Consider the following 25,996-nt stretch of genomic DNA (forward strand, 5'->3'; position numbering starts at 1 on the left):
GCTCTCACACAAGAAGCATTGAGTTCAGTTTGTCTTAAAGCCTTTATCAGATCCATCAACAGATAATACTAGACGCAGCTTGAAACTTAATGCAGCTATGCGCAGATCTGCTATCCAAGCAGCTTTTACAGGTACTTATCTATTTAAGTCACTTGTCCCAAAAGAAAGAAAGAAAGAAAGAAAGAAAGAAAGAAAGAAAGAAAGAAAGTAGAGTAAGTGAGGAGCAGAGTTGTAAAAGGGTGGGCTGCTGGATTATGATCATTCAGTCTCGAGTGTCTCAGCACACTAATAGTATGAAATGCTAAAGCATCACAATTACTAAGAGTAACCACAAACATAAACTCTAGAAACCAACAGACAACAACACAGCTGAGAAAAAACATCATAAACTGATTCCATTCATATAAAATCCATCATGTTACTTTATTATTACTGCGCTTAAAGGCTTCTGTCCCGAGTCGGCTGTACACACGTGATTTGTGCTGTCCTGTACAAATGCTGTTTGTGGGATCGACCCATATGACCCCAGTCTTGAGTAACACCCACGGCAGAATGTGAGGCATCAACTCCCCTTTGTTAGACTAAAAAAAGACATATTAGTAAAGAACTGGAATGGTGGCATTCAAATAAATGCAAACCTTGAGCTAATTTTGACAATGTCTGTGCTGTTTCTCACTGAATGCGACCCAACATGTTTAGACACTGCCAGAACTTTCTAAGAAGACCACAACAATGATTAACTAGATTCAGTTGGTGGTTAATTTCAGTTGGTGAGTATGTCTAAAACTCTAAAAAGTCTAAAAAGGTTCAACTGGGTGACTTAAAACATCAGTCAATTCTTTGTGTTTGCGGAGACAAATATCAAACGTGAGAAGTGACTGGCTCTGAGGTTTATGTGTGTTGTAAAGGGTTCGACTAAATCCCCCTGAGATCTGACCGTCACACTCTGACAGAGCAGAACACACTGCTAATTCACACTCAGGACCTTTTAACCTCGTCACATGACACATCGCATCCATCTGAACCATTACACATGCAGCAAGACATACAGAGACAGACACTACCAGAACAAGATGGAGAGAGACGGTTTGATTTGTTAACAGTAGAAAAATTCAAAAACACAATTTTGTTCAAAGTTAATTCGTTTTTTTGTTTATAATACATTAACTAATGTCAATTTAATTTAATTTGAAACGTTAAAATTGTATAAAAAAAATAATAATAATAATAATAATAAATAATTAAAATATTTTTAGAAATTTGTATTAAATTAATACTAATAAATAAATAAATAAATAAAATATTATTAATTAATTAATTAATACTCAACTCCAAACTCAACAAAAATGTGTTGAAGTCAATCAGCGTAAGATAAAAATGATCGCAAGTGTATTTATTTCTTGTCTCGGCAGTGTTTAGCACAGATGGCGTTGCTAAGAAAAGCTTGTTTTGTTTACTGTGTTGAGACGTGCTGAGATCGCGTTTGGTCTCGTACAGTATCGCATACCTTTTTATCAGTGTCGTGCACTTGCTTAGCCTTTTGTTGTGATAAACAGTAAAGTGTGTTCAGCTGAATTCATTTTCCATTTTGTCAAATGGGTATAAAAAAAGGATAGTGTGGCGATAGTGTAGTTTACACTCGCGGCAGAGTGTAAAGACCAACAACTCTACCGTGCAGGGACAACAGAAGGGACATAACTATCACTTTTGATTTGTCCTCTTTTCTACACCTTGCTTAATTTTTGTTTCAGTTTTAATGACCAACTCTATTTACTATTATTACCACTCACAAACCAAGCATCACACACTATAGGCAGCACAATCCTCACAACCTGCGTACTTTGCCTATATTCTCTGGGTATTAACAGCTCATTTGAATCACATTCAATTACTTTGACACACCCTTTTCAAATCCATTTTGTAGTTGTTTATCAACCCCAGGACCACTGGGTAACTTCTTGGATGAATTAGATGTGCTGCTCTCATCCTTTCCTGAGGATGGTATTCCCCTAGTTTTGCTTGGAGACTTCAACATCCACCTAGATAAAAACTTCCACACTCTGCTTGCCTCTTTTGATCTCAAGGGCATGTTAACTGCAGCTACTCACAAACCATCAACCAACTAAACCTTATTTACACATGACACTGCTCCACTGATCATGTACTCCACTACACACCTCGGATCACTTCCTCCTCACTCTTAAACACGGTTCCTGAAACAACACATACCCCTCCACATGTCAACTTTCGATGTAACCTATGCTCACTCACCCTCCCAGCTATCTGCTATGGTTTCATCTTCACTTCCTCCCGCTAAACAGTTAGCATCTCTTGATGCTTACAGTGCTACTGATACTTTCTGCTCCAATGCCCCTTGTCTTCCAGGCCAGCCCATACCCCTTCTGCCCCTTGGCTGTCTGTTGTTCTCCGCGAACATCGCTCTAAGCTCAGTGCTGCTGGAAGGATTTGGTGCAAATCCTACGTACCGTAATGTGTATCAGTCACTCCTCTCTTCCTTCCCTGCTAATATCTCCAATGCTAAAAGGACCTACTATCATAGCAAAATTAACAATTCGTTTAACTCTTGCATGCCCTTTAAAACATTTGTCCTCCATCATTTGTCCTCCTCCTCCTCTTGATTATATCACTCTGCTGAGAAACAACATTTTTAAAAGTTCCTAGAATGCTACAAATTGTAACAATATTTAGTCCACGCCCCATCCAGTGAAACGCACAATTTACAAGATTTTAAGAGCATGAAAATCTGACTAAATCCCCATGAGAACCTACAGTGTTACACATAATCGAACACAACAGGTAAATGCCATTATCGTGGAGTAAATATATTTACTCTGCTTTTTAAAAATGCCATGTAACCTGTGTTTCATATGCGTTAGGCCAATCAGCGTAAACTTACATCACTGATTTTTCCTATAGAACTGTTTTAGACTCTACTCTGAAGTAGGAGCTAAATTAGTTCCCCCAAACACAGTTCCTAAAACCAAGTAAGTTCCTAGTTCCTGCTGTACGAACGTGCCAAAAACTAGGAACTTCCGCCATTAGTTTTAGGAACTATGAAAAGGTTTCTCCAGTGCAAAAGCACCTAATGATAGCAGCTTTTCTGCAAAACAGGTAGTACTGATTTAGTTCAATACCTGCTGATGCAGGTCCAGTGCGTATTTATGTAAGCACTCTGGGAAGGACATCAAAGGTTCCTATTTCCAACATGTTTTGAAGCGCTAAGCATTGCAGCCAATCACAGACATTTCTGTTGAGCGCATGAGCGCAATGGCCAACCAGCCAAGTTTAGTTAATTAGTCAAAATTAGTTTTGTGTGGAATCCATGGCAGCTTTCATTGGCCAAGGTCCGCCCCTCAGGCTGTTTGACCGACATGTTGAGGCTGTTTGGCTGTTTGACCGACAAACAGCCAATCAAATTTCATTTCATTCAGCATCGCGTTTTTTGTTGCCACAGTAACAGGCCGTTATTTTAACGGTGTGTAAAACTCTCTAAAATATTTTAAAGATTCTACGCTGCAAACTTTAAATATTTCTTTACTTATTAAATGTTTATTTGATCCTGACAAGTGATTGTCATCACAATTGTAAACTCAATGGCACGTCATCTTTGTTTCCAGGTTGAGCATTAAAGAACGCAACACACATGTCTCCCGGGAATCCTGTAGAATTCAACCAATCCGATGACGACTTTGACACTCCTGAAGTGTTTCCACTTTTGTGCCCCATATGCATCAGACGTTTAACCAACGTAGGCATGACATCTAAGGCTGACTAGTCAAAATATACTACGCTCACAAATCCTTCCATCATAACAAACAAAGCGTAAATAGAAAGTAGAACAGACAGACAGACATTTCTTCATGCAACACAGCACACACTGGAAAGTTTCTGGATTGATAACAGTGTTTAAATGTGAAACTGAATTTAAAACTTTTGAACCGTAGCAACAGAAAGGACAAAAAAACAGATACTGCATTCGTTCTTGTAGCTTAGACATTAAATATATAAATCCCAATCTTTTTTGTTGGTTTTCTCGGTACCAAAATTGGACCTGAGAACTTTAACATTACTGGTACTGGTACCAACTAACCAAATGTTGGCATTGTGACAACACATACTCATTTATAAACAGAATAGGCTACTTTTCATAGAAATCTGCATGTCTGGCAACCTCATGTGGGTCACAATCAGTTTAGTTTGATTTAATCAAGGTATCCTTGGACACAAATGTATGTCAAATGACATTTTTAAAAGCAAGCAGCATGTTGTTTGCCTTACATGTCCCACAGTCAGGCTCATGCTCTCTAAGTAGACAGCTCCTAACCAGAATAAGCTGCAATGTGAAGCAGAATTATAAATTCTGTCTGTATTCTATACATGGCCACTATAACTCAAAGGAACCTTGTTTCCCTCATGATGCATTGCGGGCACAAGGACACCAAATATCAGGATCCTGAATTGGCACAAAAGCAAACCTCCCTAAGATCAAATGACAGGAACTTGCATTTGTCAAGCTGGATCTGTACAAACTAGTTATTCAACAATCGTATTCGCACTTTTCTTCATCCCTCTCTTTTTGAGCAATTAAGTACTCTTATGCTTTGGTACAGTCAGGATAACATCTGGATTCACAAACACTTGGCCTGGCCAAAGAAAACACCCACACACACTTCCCCACCATCTGTGCATGGAGCTCGGGCCACGCTGGAGCTTCTCGCAGCTGTCACCTTGGCCGACACCGTTATCCTGAAAGCTCCCATAATGCACTGCATGACAATGACGAGGGCAGAGAGCCCAGCATCCAGTCTGAGCAGTCACTGTTCACTGATGAAGATGCCAGACTGGCCTGTGACATCATCTCCTCGCGCTCAGTACAGTGAGTGACACAATACATGAGACAAAAGAGCTAACAATGTGTGGCACTCGGAGTTAATCAGTACACAGATACCCATCACATCTCCTGATCGCGCAGGTCTTTCAGGGCTATAAAACAACCATAAAACGGGCTAAATTGCACCCTTAGATTTTATGAGGGTCTCTTAGGTTCGCTGCCTGCTTGAGAGTTTGATAGGCTACTGAAATCAACAGGCAGTACTATTACTATTAGAAATCATTAACCATCATTTGTTTTGCTTTTGGGCTGTTAAATATATTTTTGACTTGAATAAAACAAGTTGAGTTAGACTATTATTTTTAGGTGTCCTTGTTTTTAGTGTGGCAGGTTTAGAGCATTGGTATGCATTGATATGATTTTTATTTATTTATTTTTTTTATGGAATTTTAATGGAACTTATTGTACAAGAGATAAATGTTGATATCTTATACAGTATGTATACGTTCAGGGCAAAAGACTCTGTGATATTCTTAATTTGCATTTAAATGTACAAATGTCCAAAGTGGCGACTGAATCATAAGTTGAATCATAAACTGAAATATTTTTGAGCATACTAAAGAGTAGACTGACATCCAACTGGCGTTGAATTTGAAACTTAACCCAGATCTAATTTTGTTCAAACCCAGAACACTATTAATTATAATATCAGTTATTCTCATTATCATTTTTTTTTTTATTAATATTGAAATATAATTAAAAACATAGCTATACATTTAAGTCATAATTGTTGTAAGAGATTGTATGACAGTCTGGTTAAACGCTTAAAGGAAGACCTGATAAAGTGTATCTGATCTACTACATTATATACTATATACAGTGGGGCTCGAAATTTGGGCACCCTTTGCAGAATCTGTGAAAATGCAAGTAATTTTCAAAAAATAAGAGAGATCATACTAAATGCATGTTATATTTTATTTAGTACTGTTCTGAGTAAGATATTGTACATAAAAGATATTAACATTTATTCCACAAGACAAAGAAATGTTGAAATTATTCAAATAACCCTACTCAAAAGTTTGGGAACCCTTGGTTCTTACTGTGTTCTGTTACCTGATGATCCTCGACTGTCTTTCTGTTTTGTGATGGTTGTGCATGAGTCCCTTGTTTGTTCTGAACAGTTAAACTGAGCAGCGTTCTTCAGAAAAAATATTTAAGGTCCTGCAGTTTTCCAGCATCTTTGGATATTTGAACCCTTTCAAGCTGTATAGTTTCTATTCATATCATTTTTACTTTACATTTAAATCATTTTGTTATGTGCTTTTTTTGTGTGTTTTGTTTTCATTTGTGTAATATTTTTAAATAATTTGAGCACTTCAACTATAAAAATCCCTAGCCTTTCTCTCTCCCCTCCAGCTAGAGCTGATATTCTGCTCTACTATGGCTAATTAGCTGAGAGAACAGCCTGCCCCTAAACGACCCTGTGGGACCCTGGATGGACAGACAGAAGGGAGGAGAGGAAGGTCCTGCGGGCTCGTGCCAGGCTCTGCTCTGAGACTGAATAAAGAGTGTGTGTGTCTGGCGGCTGCACAGGAGCCACAGCTGTTCTCAAGCGTCTGCTGAAGGGTGAGCAGCTATTGTTCAGTTAGATTCATTAAGAGTCAGCAGAACAGGCCTGTGACCACAACACAACACAAACATGACTTTGCTTAAACAGTACAAAACATAAAACATATTGATTGATAGATTTTTAAAACTTACTGACCTAAAGAGAAAGCAAACATCACATTTAGAAAAAAAACACATTTGATTTAGTTGCAAAGCAGAACAAAGTGTAGTGTTCATCACTACAGTCTTCAGTGTCACGTGATCCTTCAGAAATTATTCTGATATGCTGATCTTCTGATCAATGTTGAACTTACCATCAAACTTACAGCTTTATAACACAGTCTAGAACCAGAATATCAACACAGTTCTGTTTCGCAAACACTAAAGGCTGTTGTCTGAAGCACAACAGGACTGGTAAAAGACAGATATTATAGTATTATGACATAAGCTTTCAATGATGTAACGCTGATGTCATCGACATATTGTCTAGCACCAGTGCTCACTCTAAACACTTTACGTACACATGTTTGACAAATAATGGCCTTATTCTTCCAATGAACAACTGGCATTACAAAAAGGACAGTAGACAAATGAAATACACAATAGAGAACGTTACTCTAAGAGAAAAGTCAGCAGGCTGCACATTACATCACTTTCCCAAATAACTAAATCCATTCGATTACAGAAGAAGTGTGCTTTTAAAGTGTATATATACTGTATAGGAGTATATAAAGGAGATATGCTCGTTATCATAATGGAGGCTATAATATAACATGTAAGTCAAATGTTGAGTATGATGTGTGTGAATTGTGTTCTCCAAACTGAAATTAGCATATATTCGGAAGCCAAGACTTTCGGGAAGCTGTCAGATAACAAGTGAACATAATAAAATGACACCTACATACAGACATGAGTCAGCCGTGCACACTGTTCCCAGGACGAGGTTAAACAGCGTTTTTTATATGTCATAACTGATTAATAAAATGTCTTGTTTTGATATTTTTGTGTTACTTTCGTGTTTAATAATGTGAAACCATCTCTACTTATTTTGTTACTCAAGCAAACATAGAGATATTGTCTGAAAATCATACTTTCTTTATAACTCAGTGACGTTTCTTTGTTCATTAGGATCATTCTCTCCATTTTTAACCAGAGCTAAATTCTCAGAGGGGATTCTGTAAAGTCCGTATGGGGGGTTGCCCCCTCTTTACAGGAAAAACAGTCTCAGTGTTTAATTCACAGCATCTGGCTAACAAAAGCACACTGACTGATCCTTTAATAGAGGACTCAAGACTCGGCTCACTCTGTGTGGCCCGCACGCCGCTCGAAAAACGGCCTTCCCTTCTCTTCAGATGATTAAACATGAAGACAATCAAACTGAGAGATCAAATGCTCCTTTTTGCATCAAGCACAATCACAGTTGAATGAGGAAACTGTGGTAAACATGATACGAAAATCACTACAACATGAACTCGAAGAAAAAAGACAATCACAAACTCCAACTCTGTAATATCTCAGTTGTTCCTTCTACACAATGATCTGATTCATTTGAGAGCGAATGGAGAAAAGACCTTAGTTTCCTGAGTTTCTTAAGAGCTGTCGAAACTCAGATCGGATTTGCCAGAAGTAAGAGACAAGCATTTCTCATTGAATTCTTTCAAGAGCAACTAATGCAATCTGTTCTATCCACTGTACTGTAGCTTTATCCTTTTAGGACATTTTCCATGATGTTTCATTAATTTTGTTCATGTGAAATTGGTTTCTGAGCACCATAAGCAAAAGAATAGCATAAATGTTAACGCAAATGTTTAAATAAAGTGAACTTAAGGGCTTTTGCTGGTGCATGCTGTTAGTAAATATTAGTTTGTATAAATATTATGTTTTATAAATATTCATTTATTTATTTTTAATCATTGCATTTAAACTTGTTACGTTTGTTTTAATGAATTAGCCTTTTCTCAACTCACCGACCCCTACAGTTCTCCCGTCACAAACCCTCGGGGATTCATGAGCCCCAGTTTGGGATTCTTTGCTTTGAAAGTTTAATATTCACACACAAGCCAACAATCAGACAAAAAAAAGACATAATACAGAAGAGCACATATCATAATAACCCACTGATTAAAACAAGCCCTTTTAATGTGCTGATCTGAGTAAATGCATATTAAAATCTCAGCTATAAACTGCCACAGCGTTTCCATCGAGCGATTCATGGAAAAACTACTGCATTTTTACAGATATATGTCACCTTCCTGCAGCCCAATGAGAGATGTTAGACAGTAAGCCAACATCTGACTCATATTGGGGGGATTTGGTGGTCTAGGAAATCTAATGTCTGACATTTCAGTGGTAGATTTAGGGACACATTGCATAATAAGTGCGTAAGATGAGGTAGACAAACAGCACGACTCACTTATAAACAGAGCCATCTGTGCAGGGCTTTAGTCAAGCTCATGAGCTCATTTTTAAAAGGTGAAAGTGAATCTCTACAACATTATTTTTGAAGCAAATCTCTAAATTTCTTGTTTCAATCAAGGTAAGTCTTGTGTTTTGGAACAGAGCTTTTCCTGTTGTTTCTCAGATTAATTACTCATGGCAAACCTGTCTTCAGACATTACAAGCAATAAACTTGCATTGTGAGACACATTCCTCTTTAAAGCTTTAGTGAAGCCCATCGTCGTTCTTTACCATGCAGAAACGGTGAACAGCAGTGTGCGACTGCTATAGTAACCACACTAATGCGAACTAATTCACAAACTACAGCTGAAGAAAAAAGACTGCTGGGCAAAGACTGAACATGATACCAAGAAACAACTGAACCCAGTACAGTTGTTAAATGTGTTAAAAGTTACTGCGACTGAAAATGAGATGATCTGAATTGATAAAACATGAAGGTGCCCTATCGTACACCTGGCGCAAAGAGCGGAGCAGGTGTTTTTGCTCATTTTTTATTTTATTAAAAGGCGTGTAAATAATATGCATCTATAGGTGGGTGCACAGCGCACGTACACTTTGCTTATTGCACGAAGAGGGACATGCAGGAACTAGCCATGGTGCAATTACAAAAAAAAGCATGGTGGCTTTTAAAGGGGATGGGAGATGAGACTCTAATTGGTTTATTGCATGTTACGCCCAAAAAACACCCATTACTCATTAAAAGAATAGGGCCAACCCGTTTAGACCATGTGCCCAGCCGCGCCAACCATTTTCCCATCATTAAACTATCAAAAGTGACTTCGGACATTCCCTGAGTGCACCTGCACCGTGCACTTTCAACCATGTGCTTAGATCGTAAAAATAGGGACCGAAGACTGTAAGTGTGTACGTTTACAAACCCAGCGTCATTTAGTACAACTATATGTAAGCTATATTTCCCTAAAAAATATACAAAGCAAAATATGTTTGCTTGATCATCCTTACTAACTAATGCAGTGAGTTTAGAGAAGGAATATATATATATATAATTTTTTTTTTTTATTCTAACACCAGCTGTTTTTAAAGATGAGGACTTTTATTCCACTTGACCTGCTATAGCCTAGTTGTCTGCACATTATAAAGTGGGATAGGACAAAATATGTTAACATCAAAAACACCACACACACACACACACACACACACACACAAAGTCAAATAACAAACGGCCTCGTTTTCATGGCCGAGGTCACATGTTGAGTTGCTGTGAGCTCTGATTTCAGAGCAGTACTGCAGCATGAACCGTGCAGCAAGACTAAAGGGCTTTTCTCAGTGGACATTAGTTAAAAAGACACTCCCTTCACTGTTTTAGATGAGTAATAGATATATTAGATGATAATGTTGACTAAGGGTGAGCAGAACAGCACTCTTTTGGTGTCTCGTGACAAGCCTAAATCTTCAACTATGTAACTTTGATTGATTTACCTGTTTGCCTATACAGTATACAGTATATTACATATACATTTATATACAGTTTGTGTATTCCATCCCTGTCTTTGAGTTTATTTCTAGCATACAAATTTGGGGTCAAATCTGTGTTTTAGACAAAATAAGACAAATTGCAAAAACTGAGTGAATTGTGATATATTATGAATGAACCTGACCTCCTAAATCAGCCAAAAGCAAAGAATGACCCAAAAGAACCCTAAACACACACTGAATCCCTGAGATTTCAAAATCTAGCATCTAATATCTGGATCTAACTAATGGAATAAAAAAGTGCCAACTCCACAAAACATTATACAGTATGAGCTGAAAATCATCCTGACCCAGTTGGACTCAAAATATCTTTCCATCAACATTAAGAAAGCTAGAAACACGGCAAGCAGCTACTTATGAAGTCTGAGAACATGTAAGATGCATCATAAAAGCAGATGAAGAAATATCACCTCTACTGCTCAGATGATGACAATAAATCTGATCATTCAGCTTCAAAAATTGCTTAACAGTAGCACATTGCTTATTACAATTATTGTGACTTTGATGCACTAAGTTTTACCCAAGCTATATAAATGCACAGTTGGTTTTAATTCAGATCTGTGTTTATTGCAGCTGAACAGCTTGAACTCAATGAAGATTACACTAGCTGGCTTGTGACCCCCAGGTCATTTCAGTTCAAGACCTTTATATTCAAGACTATCTGCTATCTGCTAACCGTCAGATTTTCCTCTCAGAGAGAAAGCAGCACTCAAGCAGGAGTCGATAAAAGGATCTTTCTCACTCAGTAAGGTCCGTGGGTTGACACGCACCAGGGCTTTAATAGCAGTAAATAGCACTCAAAGCTGCGATTACAGTGCTAAAGTGTTCCTAATGTCTCAACCACAGCCTGCCAAGAAAAAAGACATCATCTCTGCGAGCGGCCGCCAGTCTCTGACAGGACACTTCTCCCAGAGAGACGTGCGCTCTGCATCACTGATCGCTCGACTCTGCATGAGGACTCTTCAGAATCAAACATTGTCAAATAAACTCTGCAGGTGATTAACAGTGACACTAGAGAATGGTTAGGGTAAATATTATCTGTATTTCTGCATAGGTTTAACCTACAATCTTAAAAATGTTGGGAATAAAAAATAAAATTACAGTCAGGTGTGTGATTAGCAATGTATGGGCTGGTTTTTCGGACATGTTTGTAATGTTTTAATATCTTGATCCCTTGTAGTCATATATAGTAGATTAGAGCTGGGCGATACTAATATAGTATACATATTGTGATGATGTAAACAATCAAGCAGTTTAGACTGACTTAACTTTATGTGAGTATAGTACAGGTAAAGTTGAATATACTGATATGTCCAACTGTACAGCATATATAGCACTTTGCAATAATATACTTTAGATCTTGCAAAACAGAGCTGGGATTTGCTTTATATATATATATATATATATATATATATATATATATATATATACAGTATTGTTCAAAATAATAGCAGTACAATGTGACTAACCAGAATAATCAAGGTTTTTCGTATATTTTTTTATTGCTACGTGGCAAACAAGTTACCAGTAGGTTCAGTAGATTCTCAGAAAACAAATGAGACCCAGCATTCATGATATGCACGCTCTTAAGGCTGTGCAATTGGGCAATTAGTTGAATTAGTTGAAAGGGGTGTGTTCAAAAAAATAGCAGTGTGGCATTCAATCACTGAGGTCATCAATTTTGTGAAGAAACAGGTGTGAATCAGGTGGCCCCTATTTAAGGATGAAGCCAACACTTGTCGAACATGCATTTGAAAGCTGAGGAAAATGGGTCGTTCAAGACATTGTTCAGAAGAACAGCGTACTTTGATTAAAAAGTTGATTAGAGAGGGGAAAACCTATAAAGAGGTGCAAAAAATGATAGGCTGTTCAGCTAAAATGATCTCCAATGCCTTAAAATGGAGAGCAAAACCAGAGAGACGTGGAAGAAAACGGAAGACAACCATCAAAATGGATAGAAGAATAACCAGAATGGCAAAGGCTCAGCCAATGATCACCTCCAGGATGATCAAAGACAGTCTGGAGTTACCTGTAAGTACTGTGACAGTTAGAAGACGTCTGTGTGAAGCTAATCTATTTTCAAGAATCCCCCGCAAAGTCCCTCTGTTAAAAAAAAGGCATGTGCAGAAGAGGTTACAATTTGCCAAAGAACACATCAACTGGCCTAAAGAGAAATGGAGGAACATTTTGTGGACTGATGAGAGTAAAATTGTTCTTTTTGGGTCCAGGGGCCACAGGCAGTTTGTGAGACGACCCCCAAACTCTGAATTCAAGCCACAGTACACAGTGAAGACAGTGAAGCATGGAGGTGCAAGCATCATGATATGGGCATGTTTCTCCTACTATGGTGTTGGGCCTATTTATCACATACCAAGGATCATGGATCAGTTTGCATATGTTAAAATACTTGAAGAGGTCATGTTGCCCTATGCTGAAGAGGACATGCCCTTGAAATGGTTGTTTCAACAAGACAATGACCCAAAACACACTAGTAAACGGGCAAAGTCTTGGTTCCAAACCAACAAAATTAATGTTATGGAGTGGCCAGCCCAATCTCCAGACCTTAATCCAATTGAGAACTTGTGGGGTGATATCAAAAATGCTGTTTCTGAAGCAAAACCAAGAAATGTGAATGAATTGTGGAATGTTGTTAAAGAATCATGGAGTGGAATAACAGCTGAGAGGTGCCACAAGTTGGTTGACTCCATGCCACACAGATGTCAAGCAGTTTTAAAAAACTGTGGTCATACAACTAAATATTAGTTTAGTGATTCACAGGATTGCTAAATCCCAGAAAAAAAAAATGTTTGTACAAAATAGTTTTGAGTTTGTACAGTCAAAGGTAGACACTGCTATTTTTTTGAACACACCCCTTTCAACTAATTGCCCAATTGCACAGCCTTAAGAGCGTGCATATCATGAATGCTGGGTCTTGTTTGTTTTCTGACAATCTACTGAACCTACTGGTAACTTGTTTGCCATGTAGCAATAAAAAATATACTAAAAACCTTGATTATTCTGGTTAGTCACATTGTACTGCTATTATTTTGAACAATACTGTATATAGTTCCAAAATATATGAAGAGTTCATTTGCAAAAATCATGTTTTTCTTTTTCTTTTTTTTTATCCTGCATTCCAATTAACATCAATCAAACTGAAGTTGGTTTGTTTTGATTAAATAATAATAAACAAAAACATACAGCTAACTAACACAATAAAACACCATTAGAAACAAGATTTCTGTATATTAATCAAATCTGTCTGTTTTTGCTAATACACTCATAACTTGACATATATTGTCAATAATACGGTTTAAATTATGCATTATTATTATAATATATAATCAATTATATTATAAACAACCAAGCAGTTGAGATTTTCTAAGTAATATATATTGTTATACATGAGTAGGTAAAATAGGACATACTCATAGCAGTTGGAGTTATAAATTGCTTGTATTTTTACAAATATTTTTTATGTTGTGATATTGAGCTTTACAAAACCAGTTTATAACTATTTGTATGACAACTCTGTTACTATTTGATGTGTACCTAAATGTTAGAAACTCTGTTAGAAACAGAAAATGTTTCTAAATACCTTCTTCCAAACGACCACAGTTTAGTTTGTTCCAAATATATACTACATAAACACTACAGTTTGGTGTTTTATTTTGAAACGATGACCATTTGGCTGTACATTACCCCTTACTTTAATATATTACACTTAAAACATCTTTGGCCAAAAATTGAAGAATAATGATCATGTAGTCTTCTGTGAGTCTCACACACACAGAGAAACATGGTTATTATTATTAATAAGACGCAGATCGTTATGGCTAGTCAAGACGATGGCATTCCAAAGCAGTGCTCTCTGAGACCATGAGAGACAGGTGATCTCGAAACACACAGATTGGGAAAAAAAGATGCTGGAAGCAGACAGTGACGTCCGCCGTGACAGAGCAGGATTCACAACAAGAACACTGCGGATGCGATTAAACCACCACGAATAAAGACACACTCAGGGACTCCAGGTGGCCAAACACATAGAAAGTAAGTGAGAAAGAGAGTGTTTTCTCCCTAAGGATAATCAATGGAACGACTCAATTGAACAAATAACCACAGCCTGAGGATCTGAGGGACAAAACTCCCCTAATTCCACCACTAGCTGCTCTCCAGCTCTCTGAATGAGTGTGTGCTCATTGAAAGGGGTTGTCTAGTGCTAGTGAAGCATTAGGTCTGACCTACATTTATATGTCCCCATAAAACCAGGTCTAGCACACTTCAGGTAGCTGCATATTAATCAAAGACATTCCTCGCATTCTTCAGACACACACAGAGGCAAAGCATCACAGATTCCAACTTCATGACATCATTTCCTGTGCCATAATTGAGTCAGCATTAAGCTAAAAAGAATGGAAACGGCCAAGACAATGGCACATGATGCTAGAGTTTAAATCAGTGATGACATTATTATATTATTATATTAAATAACACATACTTGTATATCTGACATATGGATGATTATCAAGAAAAAACAAATCTGCAGCACTCTCAGCCCCAAAAACAGAACGATTTATGTCTTTACGAACACAATAACATCAAACTGAAATATTAATAAACACAGTTCATCTGCATTTGTTCTTTCATCCGAGCTGAAGTTGTTTACAACAGGTGACTGAACATCTCTGAACAAAAAAACCCAGAGACACACCTGCATTTCAAACAAAAAGTACCATAGCCTTTTAGTACCATGGCATTCTTTGAAGTATAAAACTATTGGCATATGAAATGTGATGATTAAATTTAGTACCAGTAAAGAGTATATCAAAGCACTGGTATTACCATCAAATACAATGGGACAGTCCATCTCCAGTTTTATGACTAATGTACATCCACAAAACTGATTTATAAACTTCTTTCAACAGACCAGTGTAAAGAATAGAATAGAATAGAATAGAATAGAATAGAATAGAACTAAAATGTCACATCAAACCGCTTTATATGTCAAAAACGGATCCATATACTTGTGAATGTAAGTAAATAAAATAACTAGGCTACTATCACGTTACAAGAACAGAATAGCAGCAAAGTAAACAACTATTTACATGCATTCAAAACAAACTGATATACTTCTAAATGTAAATAAATAAAAGAACAACTACTACCCAGCTAACATAATTAAAGCCTAAAGTAAAATGGCAAAGTTAGCATCTTTTTCGATGTCTACAAACTTAATAGAATAGAATAGAATAGAATCGAATAGAATAGAATAGAATAGAATAGAAGTGCAACAAAGAAAGAAGTGAGAAGCCAGTGCAGATTTCTCTCTAGCTGTTGAGCTGATAATAGAGTCATTACAGACCAGGACGAGCGCAAATCTGTCCTCCAGCTCGGCCGGCTCGGGCATGGGCAGTTTGAGGGGCATGTGGTGTCCTCTGGGGTCCGTGTGTTGGTTCAAGCTCCCTGCGTTCCCCATCTCTCCTCCAGTATCGCAGTCCCACTCTTATTCTGCGGGTCTGTCCTGTGTGTGTCCGGTCTCCGTTATCACTGTCTGTGCGACTTTCTCTTCAACACTTCACTGAGGTCAGCAGCAGCAGGGACCGTGCGCAGCTGCATTATAACTTCACACAAATAACATGTCCTATTCGCGTATTGCACAATGTTTGCACCACTCCCAGTGAGATCTTCTGTTCTTCATGGTCCAGACTCCGAAACGAAGTTCAGCGGGACTCCGAGGCGCTGGCGCTTCAGCTCCGCCCCCCGAGCGCGAGCGCACTTCCCAACACTGCTACAGCGAGGCTTTGCTCATTAATTATTCATGAGATTCGCTTGGGACAGTGGCTGATTGAATCACTGTAAAAAACATTGTCAGCAGTCATTTGAATGATTGACTTATAGTCAATGTATAACATGAGCAAATAAAATAGATAAAGGTAATTGTCTTCGCTCTCTTTTCTTTTTACAGTGATAACATTAGGCTACAGAATAGAGAACAATCAAGGGAAGAAAAACACGCAAGGGGAATTACAATCGCACAAACAAGTCAAAATTCTAAATATGGTGCATAAATAATTAAAACACACATTCCTCGCAATTGTTTTCAACTCTAGCCGACAGCTTGAGGAAGACACCTGTGGAATCACACGTCACCAAAGCTTTAAAAATCCTTATTCTGTAGCCTTGAAAATTGTAGGTTTAATTTAATTTAATTCGGAAAATAAGGCAATTGTGGCTTTTCATTGTTGTCTTTATATCTCACTTTTGCTCCCTTATTTTGTCTCCAAGAAGACAAAGTCTTTGCATTTAAATATACATTTGTTAAAAGTGAATTTGGACTCATAGATGGTTACACTGTTTGCCAACTACCTACTTAAGTCTTTACAATGATCCTTTCATCACTAGTCACCATGATTGAGTCATGTGATAATTGTATGGTTAAATGCTAATCTTTCTGTATTTTGAGACACATTGTCGAGCTCCATGTGTGGTATAGAGACCTTCATACAAGAGACACAGGCAGCCCACAGCTGCTGAAACCCAAGACCCTTAAGAGGTCTAAGGGCACTACAAGGACTTATAAAATGCCAAAAACAAAGGAGGAAGAATAAAATCTCTGTTGCAGGAAAGGTGATACAAAATTATTCTGTGAGCTAGATGAAGGAAGCAATGTCCTTAAAGTCCATATACTTCATACAGGGACACAAATGATCCCTCATTTTAAACCATGTTTGCTGTCACACAGACAGGAGCTGAACTCATTCACATTCAGTCTTCTATTTCAAAGTAAACTCTACAATGGGACCAGAAATGTTGTGTGGATTACTTCTCCTCCCAGGACTCGGTTACAGTCTTGTCTCTATTGCAGAATTTCAGAATTGTGACCCGAATTTTATATCGTAAATATATCAATTTATTTATTTTTTATTAGTAAAATATGTATTTTTAAGATTATTATTTATTTATTTATTTATTTATTTATTTATTTTATTTTATTTTTTGACAACTTTAAAGGCGATTTTCTCAATATTTAGATTTATTTTCAATGGAAAGCTTATGTATTCAGCTTGATATATAAATCTCGATTAAAAAAAAAATAATAATAAATAAATAAATAAATAAATAAATAAATAAATAAATAAATAAAAAGGAGAAAGAAAGGGGTTTTATGGTCCAGGGTCACAAATGTTTTTTTTTTTTTTTTTTTTTTTTTGTCTAAAATATCGCGAGACAAGACCACAGCTCCATCTAGTGAACAGTGAGACATGATGCGGTTACAATTTTACTCTTACTTTATTTTGGAATTCGTTTAGTAAAATAATGTTTTAATGAATTGTGTCCTTTAATATTTTCCTTAGTTGTATAAAAGCAGCAAGGATGCACTAGATTGTCAGTCAGTCATTAAAAAAAAAAAAAGCTTTCAAATGACTTTTTATGTGAGAACAACAATTTACAGTATGTTTGTGATCAGAATTTATTCTTTAAAAGTGAATAACTACATTTGTAGTGTTCTCATTACAAAGCAATCAAACATGAATATAAATCTAAAAAAAAAAGAAAAATAAAGAAATATAATCTACAGACATTCCTAATCAAATAAACATGTGTCTCCAAATATCTGCTGAGTGCTGCTACTGTGACAGATGGTGAGAGGAGGAAAATGTCTCCAAACAAACACACAACCTTACATGAGTTTACAGTGCTTAAATAAAGACAGGAAGTGCAGCTCAGCTCGACACAGTCACGAGCGATGGTCATCACACAAACACATGTGAGTTTAGAAAAGCTTGGTTGGAATGACAATGAAGAACAAGTGAAGTAATACTGATGTCATGTGATAAACAAATCCGATATCTGACTTGCATGAATACATAAAGAACAAACTGGAAGTGCAATGAAGGAAATATGAGGTCTTCATCATCCTCATCATCTGAAAGTCCGAAAAATAGTGGGAATAAAAGCACCACGTGTGAAAGAGAGACATGACAAAGCGGTTGTCTACTCCTCCTCCTCCTCCTCCTCCTCCTCCTCTTCCTCTCCTGCTCCCATCACCTCCACGATGAGTTCGGCGGTGCAGGTGGCCTCCCCGACGCTGTTCATGGCCTTGCAGGTGTACTTCGCATCATCATCACCGCTGACCTCAGAAATAACAAGACTGCAATTTCCATCTTCGTCATAATCGATCTGAAAATGGCGCGTCTCTTTAATGGGCTGGTCATCCTTATACCACACCACCTCAGGGTCAGGGTAACCTGAGAGCAAACAGTTACACAATACACATATTCAAATATAAATAAATGCATGCATACCAACAGATTTGACATTTTATTTAGCAAAGACACATCAAAACTGATAAAGGGATTTAGTTACACAACACTGCTGCTCTTTTGCATGAAGGTGTCCTCAAAGACACTAAGCAGCACAACTGTTTTCAACACTGATATTAATAATCAGAAATGTTTCTCGAGGAGCAGGTTGTACTGATTTCTGAAGGATCGTCTGACACTGAAGACTGGAGTAATGATGCTGTAAATACAGCTTCGATCACAGGAATAAATGACATTTTACATAAAGAAAATTATGGTATTGGAAGTGTAATATTATTTCATAATACTACTGTTTTTACTGCATAAAATACTTACTATTAAAAACATTAAAACATCTTACCAACCTAAACATTTTAGAAGTAGTGCACTTAAAGATGAAGCTTGTCTATGCCTCTAGTGGCACCAAATATAATGCAAAAGTACAAAAGGATTGTTTGAAATGCTATTCATAATATTTCTAGAATTGGAAAATGGCTGTGAGCTGTCTATCATATTGGAAAGTCATCTTCAACATTTGCATTTTATTTCACACCACAGTTATTCACATTTAATCGATGCACCAGACCTTATCAATTTATTTCACCTTCAATTTTGCAGTCGAACCGAGCAGCACTGCCTTCCACCACCTCGACGTCTTTAATAACAGAGCTGAACGTGGGTTTCATTAGAGGTTTCTCCACCAATTCAGCAGAAAACTGTTTATCCTCTGTTACGACAGACAAATACTCCACTTTAATACAAGACATATAGTATGATAACTCAGCACTAACCAGGTTAAACATCCCATCTCCATCTGTGAAACAGAGGTACATTTCAGCATGCTTAAAATGAAACAATAGAAAATAATAAAAAATAGAGTTTGAAATTAAGTGGGAATTGGATGTAATATTTTTAGACACTTCACTGCATGTTGTTTATAATTAAATGTAAATGATTTAGAATGTATATTAAATGCAGTGTGTTCTTTTGACCTATTCAAGTTGAATTTAGGTATATTTTATTTTCTCATAATTACTAATATGGTTAAAGCACCTTATGTGCGGATAAGCATTTAAGGTACACTAAAATATAATTTAATGTAATTTCAATTTAAAACGAGTATGTCACACATTCAAATATATTTGTGATTGCACATTTATAAACAAACTGTAAAATGATGAAATACATTTCAAATATGTTTTAAAATTCTAAATAACATGACAGTTAATATTATAATTACCTTAACAATCTAAGTTCTTTACACAAGCGAAAGATAAGGATACTAATTTAGAGCATGACAAAAACATCATTGAAAGATTATTTAAAATGAACTAAAATCTAAAAATGTCTTTTGAATTTAATTTTTATTGTTTGTAATTTTACTAAAAGGGCACTTTTAAAAGCAATTTTAGCAATATTAATAATAATAAAAAAAGCTCTACGTTTAAGTGGTCTTCTATTTAATTGATATATTATATTATATGCATAATTTAACACATTTTAAGATTGTCATGCAGTATTTTCAGTAAGCACACTTCTCTATCACAAGGGCTTACTGTGATAACAATTCACTGGCTGAGTCAGTATTAGTCTTGTATGCAATGACAGAAACGTTGTGCACCTTCAGTGGGGGAGCCTTTTTTAGCATGAACACCCGCCAACAATGCCATGTTAGACAGTCGACCGATGGCTCGAACCGCATGCCCTGTTTTCTGGAGAAGAGAGAGCAAAAGACTTATGACTTTATATACAGAACTCACTGTATGATAAGAAGCTCGTTTTAATCAGACTATCAACAGGCCTAATACAAGGAGAAAAAACAACATTTTATGTCAGATGATAATCGTTTAGCTCCTGACCTGCCACTTTCTTCTCAGAATGTATTTCTTCATCCTCTCTTTGGAAAGCTTCTTGACCTCCATGTTGGTGGTGTCCTGTTTGAGCCAGGGGTGCTGGAAACACTGATCACAGCTCAGGCGAGCTCTGCACACACACACACACACACACACACACACACACGTTATGTTAATTACACTCTGAGGAAAAGAAACTGATGAAACTCTAAAAAGAAGATGTGTGGCCTCAATCAGATGTTCAATCAGATGTTCAAAATGACTCGAGGACATTTTTTTGTTTTGTTTTGTTTTTCAAGTATTTTCTGAAGGCACTCACTTCATGTCTTTCTTCAGCAGGTTACTGATAAAGTCTTTGGCCTCGTCTGAGATCTCGTCAAACGCCTCGTCCTCAAAGTCCCAGGTGGCTGAGGTCACGTTAGACAGCGTCTCGTTATCATTGTCCCCCATGAAGGGAGACAAACCACTGACACTAAAGAGAACAAGAAACAATCAAAGAACAAATAAGCAGAACTACACAAACCATACGGTAATATATCTGGCACTTAATATATATCAGATTTTCTAAAATGAAATATCGATAGTGAAATATTAGAAATAATACTGTACTTGCAGAAACATATTATAATAATGAAATAATAAATGTAAACTGCACGACTATGTTTTTAACCCATTTAAGTAGATTTTTTTAAACATGCATTTTGTATTAAAGTCAAATGAAAGTTTTACTTTTAAAATACATTTTAAATCATAATATCATACATGATATGTAAAAATTGATAGCCTGAATGCACTCTAAGTCGCTTTGGATAAAAGCGTCTGCTAAATGCATAATTGTAATGTAATGTAATGTAAATCATCGTTTTAATAATCTGTCATTGTGCCTTAAACAATGTTGACTAACGTACTAAAGCACATGTAAAGTGCTCGATTATGATATTAACTATAGTCTGATGTAGGATATTATATTTAAAGTCAATTAAATTCAAATGTACTAATTGCAACTTCAGGTTTCTATAGAAATGACATTAAATTATATTTTAGTTTACCTTGAATGCATGTCAGTACATTTGACGAAACACTAAATATATATATATATAAATTGAAGTAATTATGAAATTACAAATAGGGTTGCACTTGAGTCCTTAAGTGGGTCATTAAAATACTCTAAGGTTCAGCTAATTGCATTTTGCATAAATTTAAACTATATTACATTTTAATTTATACTCTTTGGAATTCATGTTAATGCAGTTAAATGTCTAAAAACAGTCAACAATAGAAGTGTCGTATTCTCAGCTTATGTCTGCATTTATTACACAGAATTTTACAATAAAATAAGCATGAGAACTTGCATTACATAGAAAATGGGATAAAGTCTGCAGATGTCATGGTGATAAAGGTGATTTCTCTTCACAATGGTTGTGTACTCACAGGATGTAGCAGATGACTCCTATACTCCACATGTCTGTGGCGTAACTGATGGCTTCATAATTGATCACCTCCGGAGCCACAAACTCTGGGGTCCCGAACAGGACTTTCAGCGAGCCGGCGTTCTCTACAGCCAGACCAAGCACACAAAACAACCCACAGTTCCATTATTCCATTTTAGAACTAGACATGTTCTAAGAACTTCAATTTGTAATAAATAATTTAGTTTTCAATTATATTTTCCAAATGTTAAAACCCTTGTAAGAAATTATAGTCAGCCTCGACCCAGCTTCCACTCCACAATATGTTTGATCATGCTCATTTCCCAAGATGGCTTAATTATTATAAAGAAGAAGAAAGTCAACAGTTATGTTGTTTGTAGACCATTTGGGATGATCACATCATGAGCAAATGGTGAGCGATTGTTAGATTGGGACAGGTGTGGGACACTGAGAACCATCTCAGACAAAGGGGTGCCAGAACTAAATTAGCATACAGACTACAGCTTCATTTACATGAAGGGTAGTAAACTGCAAATCTTTAAAAGGTTAGGATGTTCTGGGTTCATTCTGACTCCGTTGAACCCAAGGTACTACATGTACTGTGTCACTGCTATGCTGCAATAAACATCTTCATCAAAATCTTCACCATCCTCATCACTTTTCTTACACTCTGTAAAAACACAGTGTGAGGGGTTTCTACTGACCCAGTCTGCGTGCCAGTCCGAAGTCAATGAGTTTGATTTTGCTGCCGGTCTTATTGACACACATGATGTTCTCAGGTTTGAGATCCAGGTGGACGATGCCTTTCTTATGGATGAAACTGACTCCATCCACAATCTGAAGCATGTATTTGATCACCTCTCTCTCCGTCAGCTCAAAGTCCTCGTCTATGATCCTCTCAAACAGCTCTCCTCCAGAGACCCTGAGGAACACATTCACATTCACATACAGTACGAGCTGTGAAATACTGACAGCCTCAAACAGAAATGTAATCATCTTTGACAAAACTCTGTTTATGTGCTATTTGACTTCATTTAGAAGTTCTCTGGGATTTCTTGACTTCAGATCTTCCTAGGAAGTTCAGGAATCGAAATGGCATGATGTGCTTTGTAGTGACACAAATGAACATGTAGAGCAAAATCTTATTTTACTGACTTTTCACTTACTGATCTCCAGCTAACAAGACACTTAATCGCGTCTTAATAACTTCTAAACAATATACTAATTAGTTCGGATATATCGGATTTAAACCAGTGTTTTGCATAACAGTCCATAAGTCAATGAAAATCATTTCTATTGCAATTCTATTTAAACATTTGTGTTATATAAAGAGATGCATAAAAAATGTGTATTTAAAAACAATCACAATAATGCTAATAATTCAATGGCTATATCACTAAAATAATAGCATTATTTTTTTGAGCTGTTGTTTACAGGCTTGATATGAGCTGGTGAAAGCCTAGAAAACAATCAATTCACATTCACTAAGTTAAGATTAAAGCTCATTAAATACATATACACTTACATTTCCAGCACCATTACAATGTCCGTCTTTCCCTCGAAAGCGTCGACACACTGCACAAGCTTTGGGTGACGCAGGTCATTCATGATCGCTATTTCCTGTCTGACATTGTCTTTTTCTTTGGCAGAATATGCTTTTATGAATTTCCCAGCCCACACCTTTTTGGTGGATTTTTCTATCAGTTTGAAAACAGTCCCGAATTTCCCTCTAAAGAAAGAGAGAAAGAAAGAAGAATGAAAAAATGCTAACTTTCAGATCCTGTCATTGTTTCTTTGACAGATTATAGGACAACGGAAAAGTAGAAGGATGCCAGCAGAATGTCATTACGGTTTCAGTGTTTGCTGTTATTTGATACTCACGTGCCCAGTCTGTCTTCCACATCATACAGGTCCTTCACCTTCACGTCTGTCCTGATCGTCACACTCCTGTAATCCGGCTCCTTCTCTGACTCTGAAGAGAGGGAATGGATCCCTATCATTCTGGACTGACTATAATCTGTCAAATTGCAATATTTAACTCTCATTTATCTCAGCTGATGGGGGTATTTGAAAAACCTTCCTGTAATAATTCAGAATGAAATATCACATTCTAACAGCACAAAACTAAAACAAAAACATGTGCCTTTCATGAGAGAAATACACTTCGACATGATGTCAGTGCTTTTGTAAAGATACCCCTGACATTATTATTATTATTCAGGGATAATTATAAAAAAAAGTTAATTTTTGTAATTATTAGATTTGTTTATATTCATAAGGTCAAATGATTTGAAAAATGCCTCTGTTTAAGCAATTTATTAAAAGTAAAAACTTGAAAATAATTTGAACTATGCAATTATTTGAGATTTCCAGTGCAATGCTTTTCTGTATCTGACATACATATGTTGTATTTGACACGTATGGTTATATGTACAACCTCACCATCTCATCTAATGAAAGGAAAGAAAAACAAAAACAAAAAGAGCAGAGAAACTTGACACTTACGATTTCAAAGATTACATTTCACAAACATGATGACACATACCATCGTCTGAGGGCTCAGCTTCATCTTTATTTTCTGTAAAAGAAACAGCATTTTATTACAGCACATTTGTTTTATATAAATGTTAAATTAATACATTTTACTTCATTTTATTTATTAGCCTATTTTTATTTGAAGTTAACCTATTTAATCCCACTGCTCACAATAGTGACAGTAAAAATGTTACTTTAGTGCATTTTCTGTTAATATGGAAAAATAAAGTGTTACAATTTAACACTTTATTTTAATATGTGCCAGTGTCACATGGTTAGTGCAAACTGTCACATGACCAGAGCAGTTTATTTCCTGTGAACAGCTGATGGCTGCATCGTAGCTCCAAAACAAAAGGCTAGTAAAATATGTTAACATAAAGATTTTTGGTACACATTATCACTAAGGTTTCTAGTATTAATATGTAAATTCACAATTATTCAGTTTAGTTGAGTGTGGACATTAGGGGTTACTTATGACAAATCATTTTGATATTTTCATGTCTGAGCAAAATTTGGGATTAAATGAGTGAAGATCCATTCTTTGTGACTCCTGTAATACTGTTGATATCCTGAAGGTGGCGCTCACCCTCCTCGGCCTCCGGTCCCACCTGCACGGGCACAGACTCAGCGCTGGGCTCTCCCACACCATAAATATTGACTGCTCTCACTCGAAACTTGTACTGTCTGTCTGGAAGCAGGTTCTGCACGTTATAGGAGGTGCTGTTACAGGACGCCAGATCTGTCCACTTCATGTCCACAGAGCTCCACATCTCCAGGTTGTAGGTCTGGACGGCGCTGCCCCCGTCGTATGTCGGCCCGTACCAGGACAGTGTGAGGCTGGACTTACGGATGTCTGAGGCTGCCGGGACACGGGCAGGAGGGTCGGGCTTATCTGGGAAGACCAAGACAGAAGCTGGATTGCATCCTAAAATTGACTAAAGTAGCCAGCTCACCCACATGTGCACTGCTTGCAGCCAGCATTTCAGCCCAGCATCGTGTGGACTTTCTATAAGTGGACTGTCAGTTTTGTCTGTAAACATGCACCTGAAACTGCCTGAGGTTTAAGGTCAAATGTCAAAACCATTTCTAATCCATTAATGCCAGGCAGTACAGCTCAGATTTCTAGCCATGACTCGTTCTATGAAACGATTGTGGAAGCGATTTTTAAAGTCAGTAAGTAACAGGTCAGGGGGAATGGTGATGAAGGGGTATTTCTACTGGCATTAAAAAAGAAAATAAAAATGCATTACATATTTGTCAAAATATGACAAAGTGAGTGGGTTTATATTATGGTAAACAGTTTCGGTTTATTGTCTATAATTGTTCAGTTAGTTTCACTAAATACTGCCATCCTCAATGTGGTCACTGTCACTGCTCTTTCATTCACAGCATTTTTTTATTTAAAATGTTCTATTCAGCATTGTAATCAGCAAGTGGTGGACTACAGTGAAGTGTATTTACTTT

General features: G+C 36.8%; 2 protein-coding genes across 10 annotated transcripts in view; both read right to left on the bottom strand.

Annotated features, from left to right (window-relative positions):
* LOC113109159 (formin-like protein 2) overlaps positions 1 to 16,169 on the bottom strand; it is a 66,170-nt gene extending 50,001 nt beyond the window's left edge. For 5 of the 8 annotated variants that reach the window (XM_026272745.1, XM_026272751.1, XM_026272752.1 and 2 more), the window contains exon 1: positions 15,774 to 15,887. In XM_026272745.1, coding sequence (XP_026128530.1) covers positions 15,774 to 15,887 — 114 coding nt within the window. Of the gene's footprint in view, positions 1 to 15,773 lie in introns of all 8 variants that reach the window. The other 3 variants (XM_026272748.1, XM_026272747.1, XM_026272749.1) reach the window with 1 other exon arrangement.
* A 1,687-nt stretch (positions 16,170 to 17,856) lies between these two features.
* LOC113109161 (myosin light chain kinase, smooth muscle) overlaps positions 17,857 to 25,996 on the bottom strand; it is a 91,942-nt gene continuing 83,802 nt past the window's right edge. For both annotated transcript variants that reach the window (XM_026272754.1, XM_026272753.1), the window contains exons 22-32: positions 25,119 to 25,424; positions 24,543 to 24,575; positions 23,879 to 23,969; positions 23,523 to 23,726; positions 22,702 to 22,919; positions 21,999 to 22,122; positions 20,887 to 21,039; positions 20,574 to 20,697; positions 20,336 to 20,426; positions 19,319 to 19,441; positions 17,857 to 18,660 (exon numbers count right to left, since the gene is read on the bottom strand). In XM_026272754.1, the coding sequence (XP_026128539.1) occupies positions 18,407 to 18,660; positions 19,319 to 19,441; positions 20,336 to 20,426; positions 20,574 to 20,697; positions 20,887 to 21,039; positions 21,999 to 22,122; positions 22,702 to 22,919; positions 23,523 to 23,726; positions 23,879 to 23,969; positions 24,543 to 24,575; positions 25,119 to 25,424 (1,721 nt within the window). In that variant the 3' untranslated portion in view covers positions 17,857 to 18,406. The remainder of the gene's footprint in view (positions 18,661 to 19,318; positions 19,442 to 20,335; positions 20,427 to 20,573; positions 20,698 to 20,886; positions 21,040 to 21,998; positions 22,123 to 22,701; positions 22,920 to 23,522; positions 23,727 to 23,878; positions 23,970 to 24,542; positions 24,576 to 25,118; positions 25,425 to 25,996) is intronic.

The sequence above is a fragment of the Carassius auratus genome, chromosome 9 (assembly GCF_003368295.1).
Source record: "Carassius auratus strain Wakin chromosome 9, ASM336829v1, whole genome shotgun sequence".
Lineage (NCBI taxonomy): Eukaryota > Metazoa > Chordata > Actinopteri > Cypriniformes > Cyprinidae > Carassius > Carassius auratus.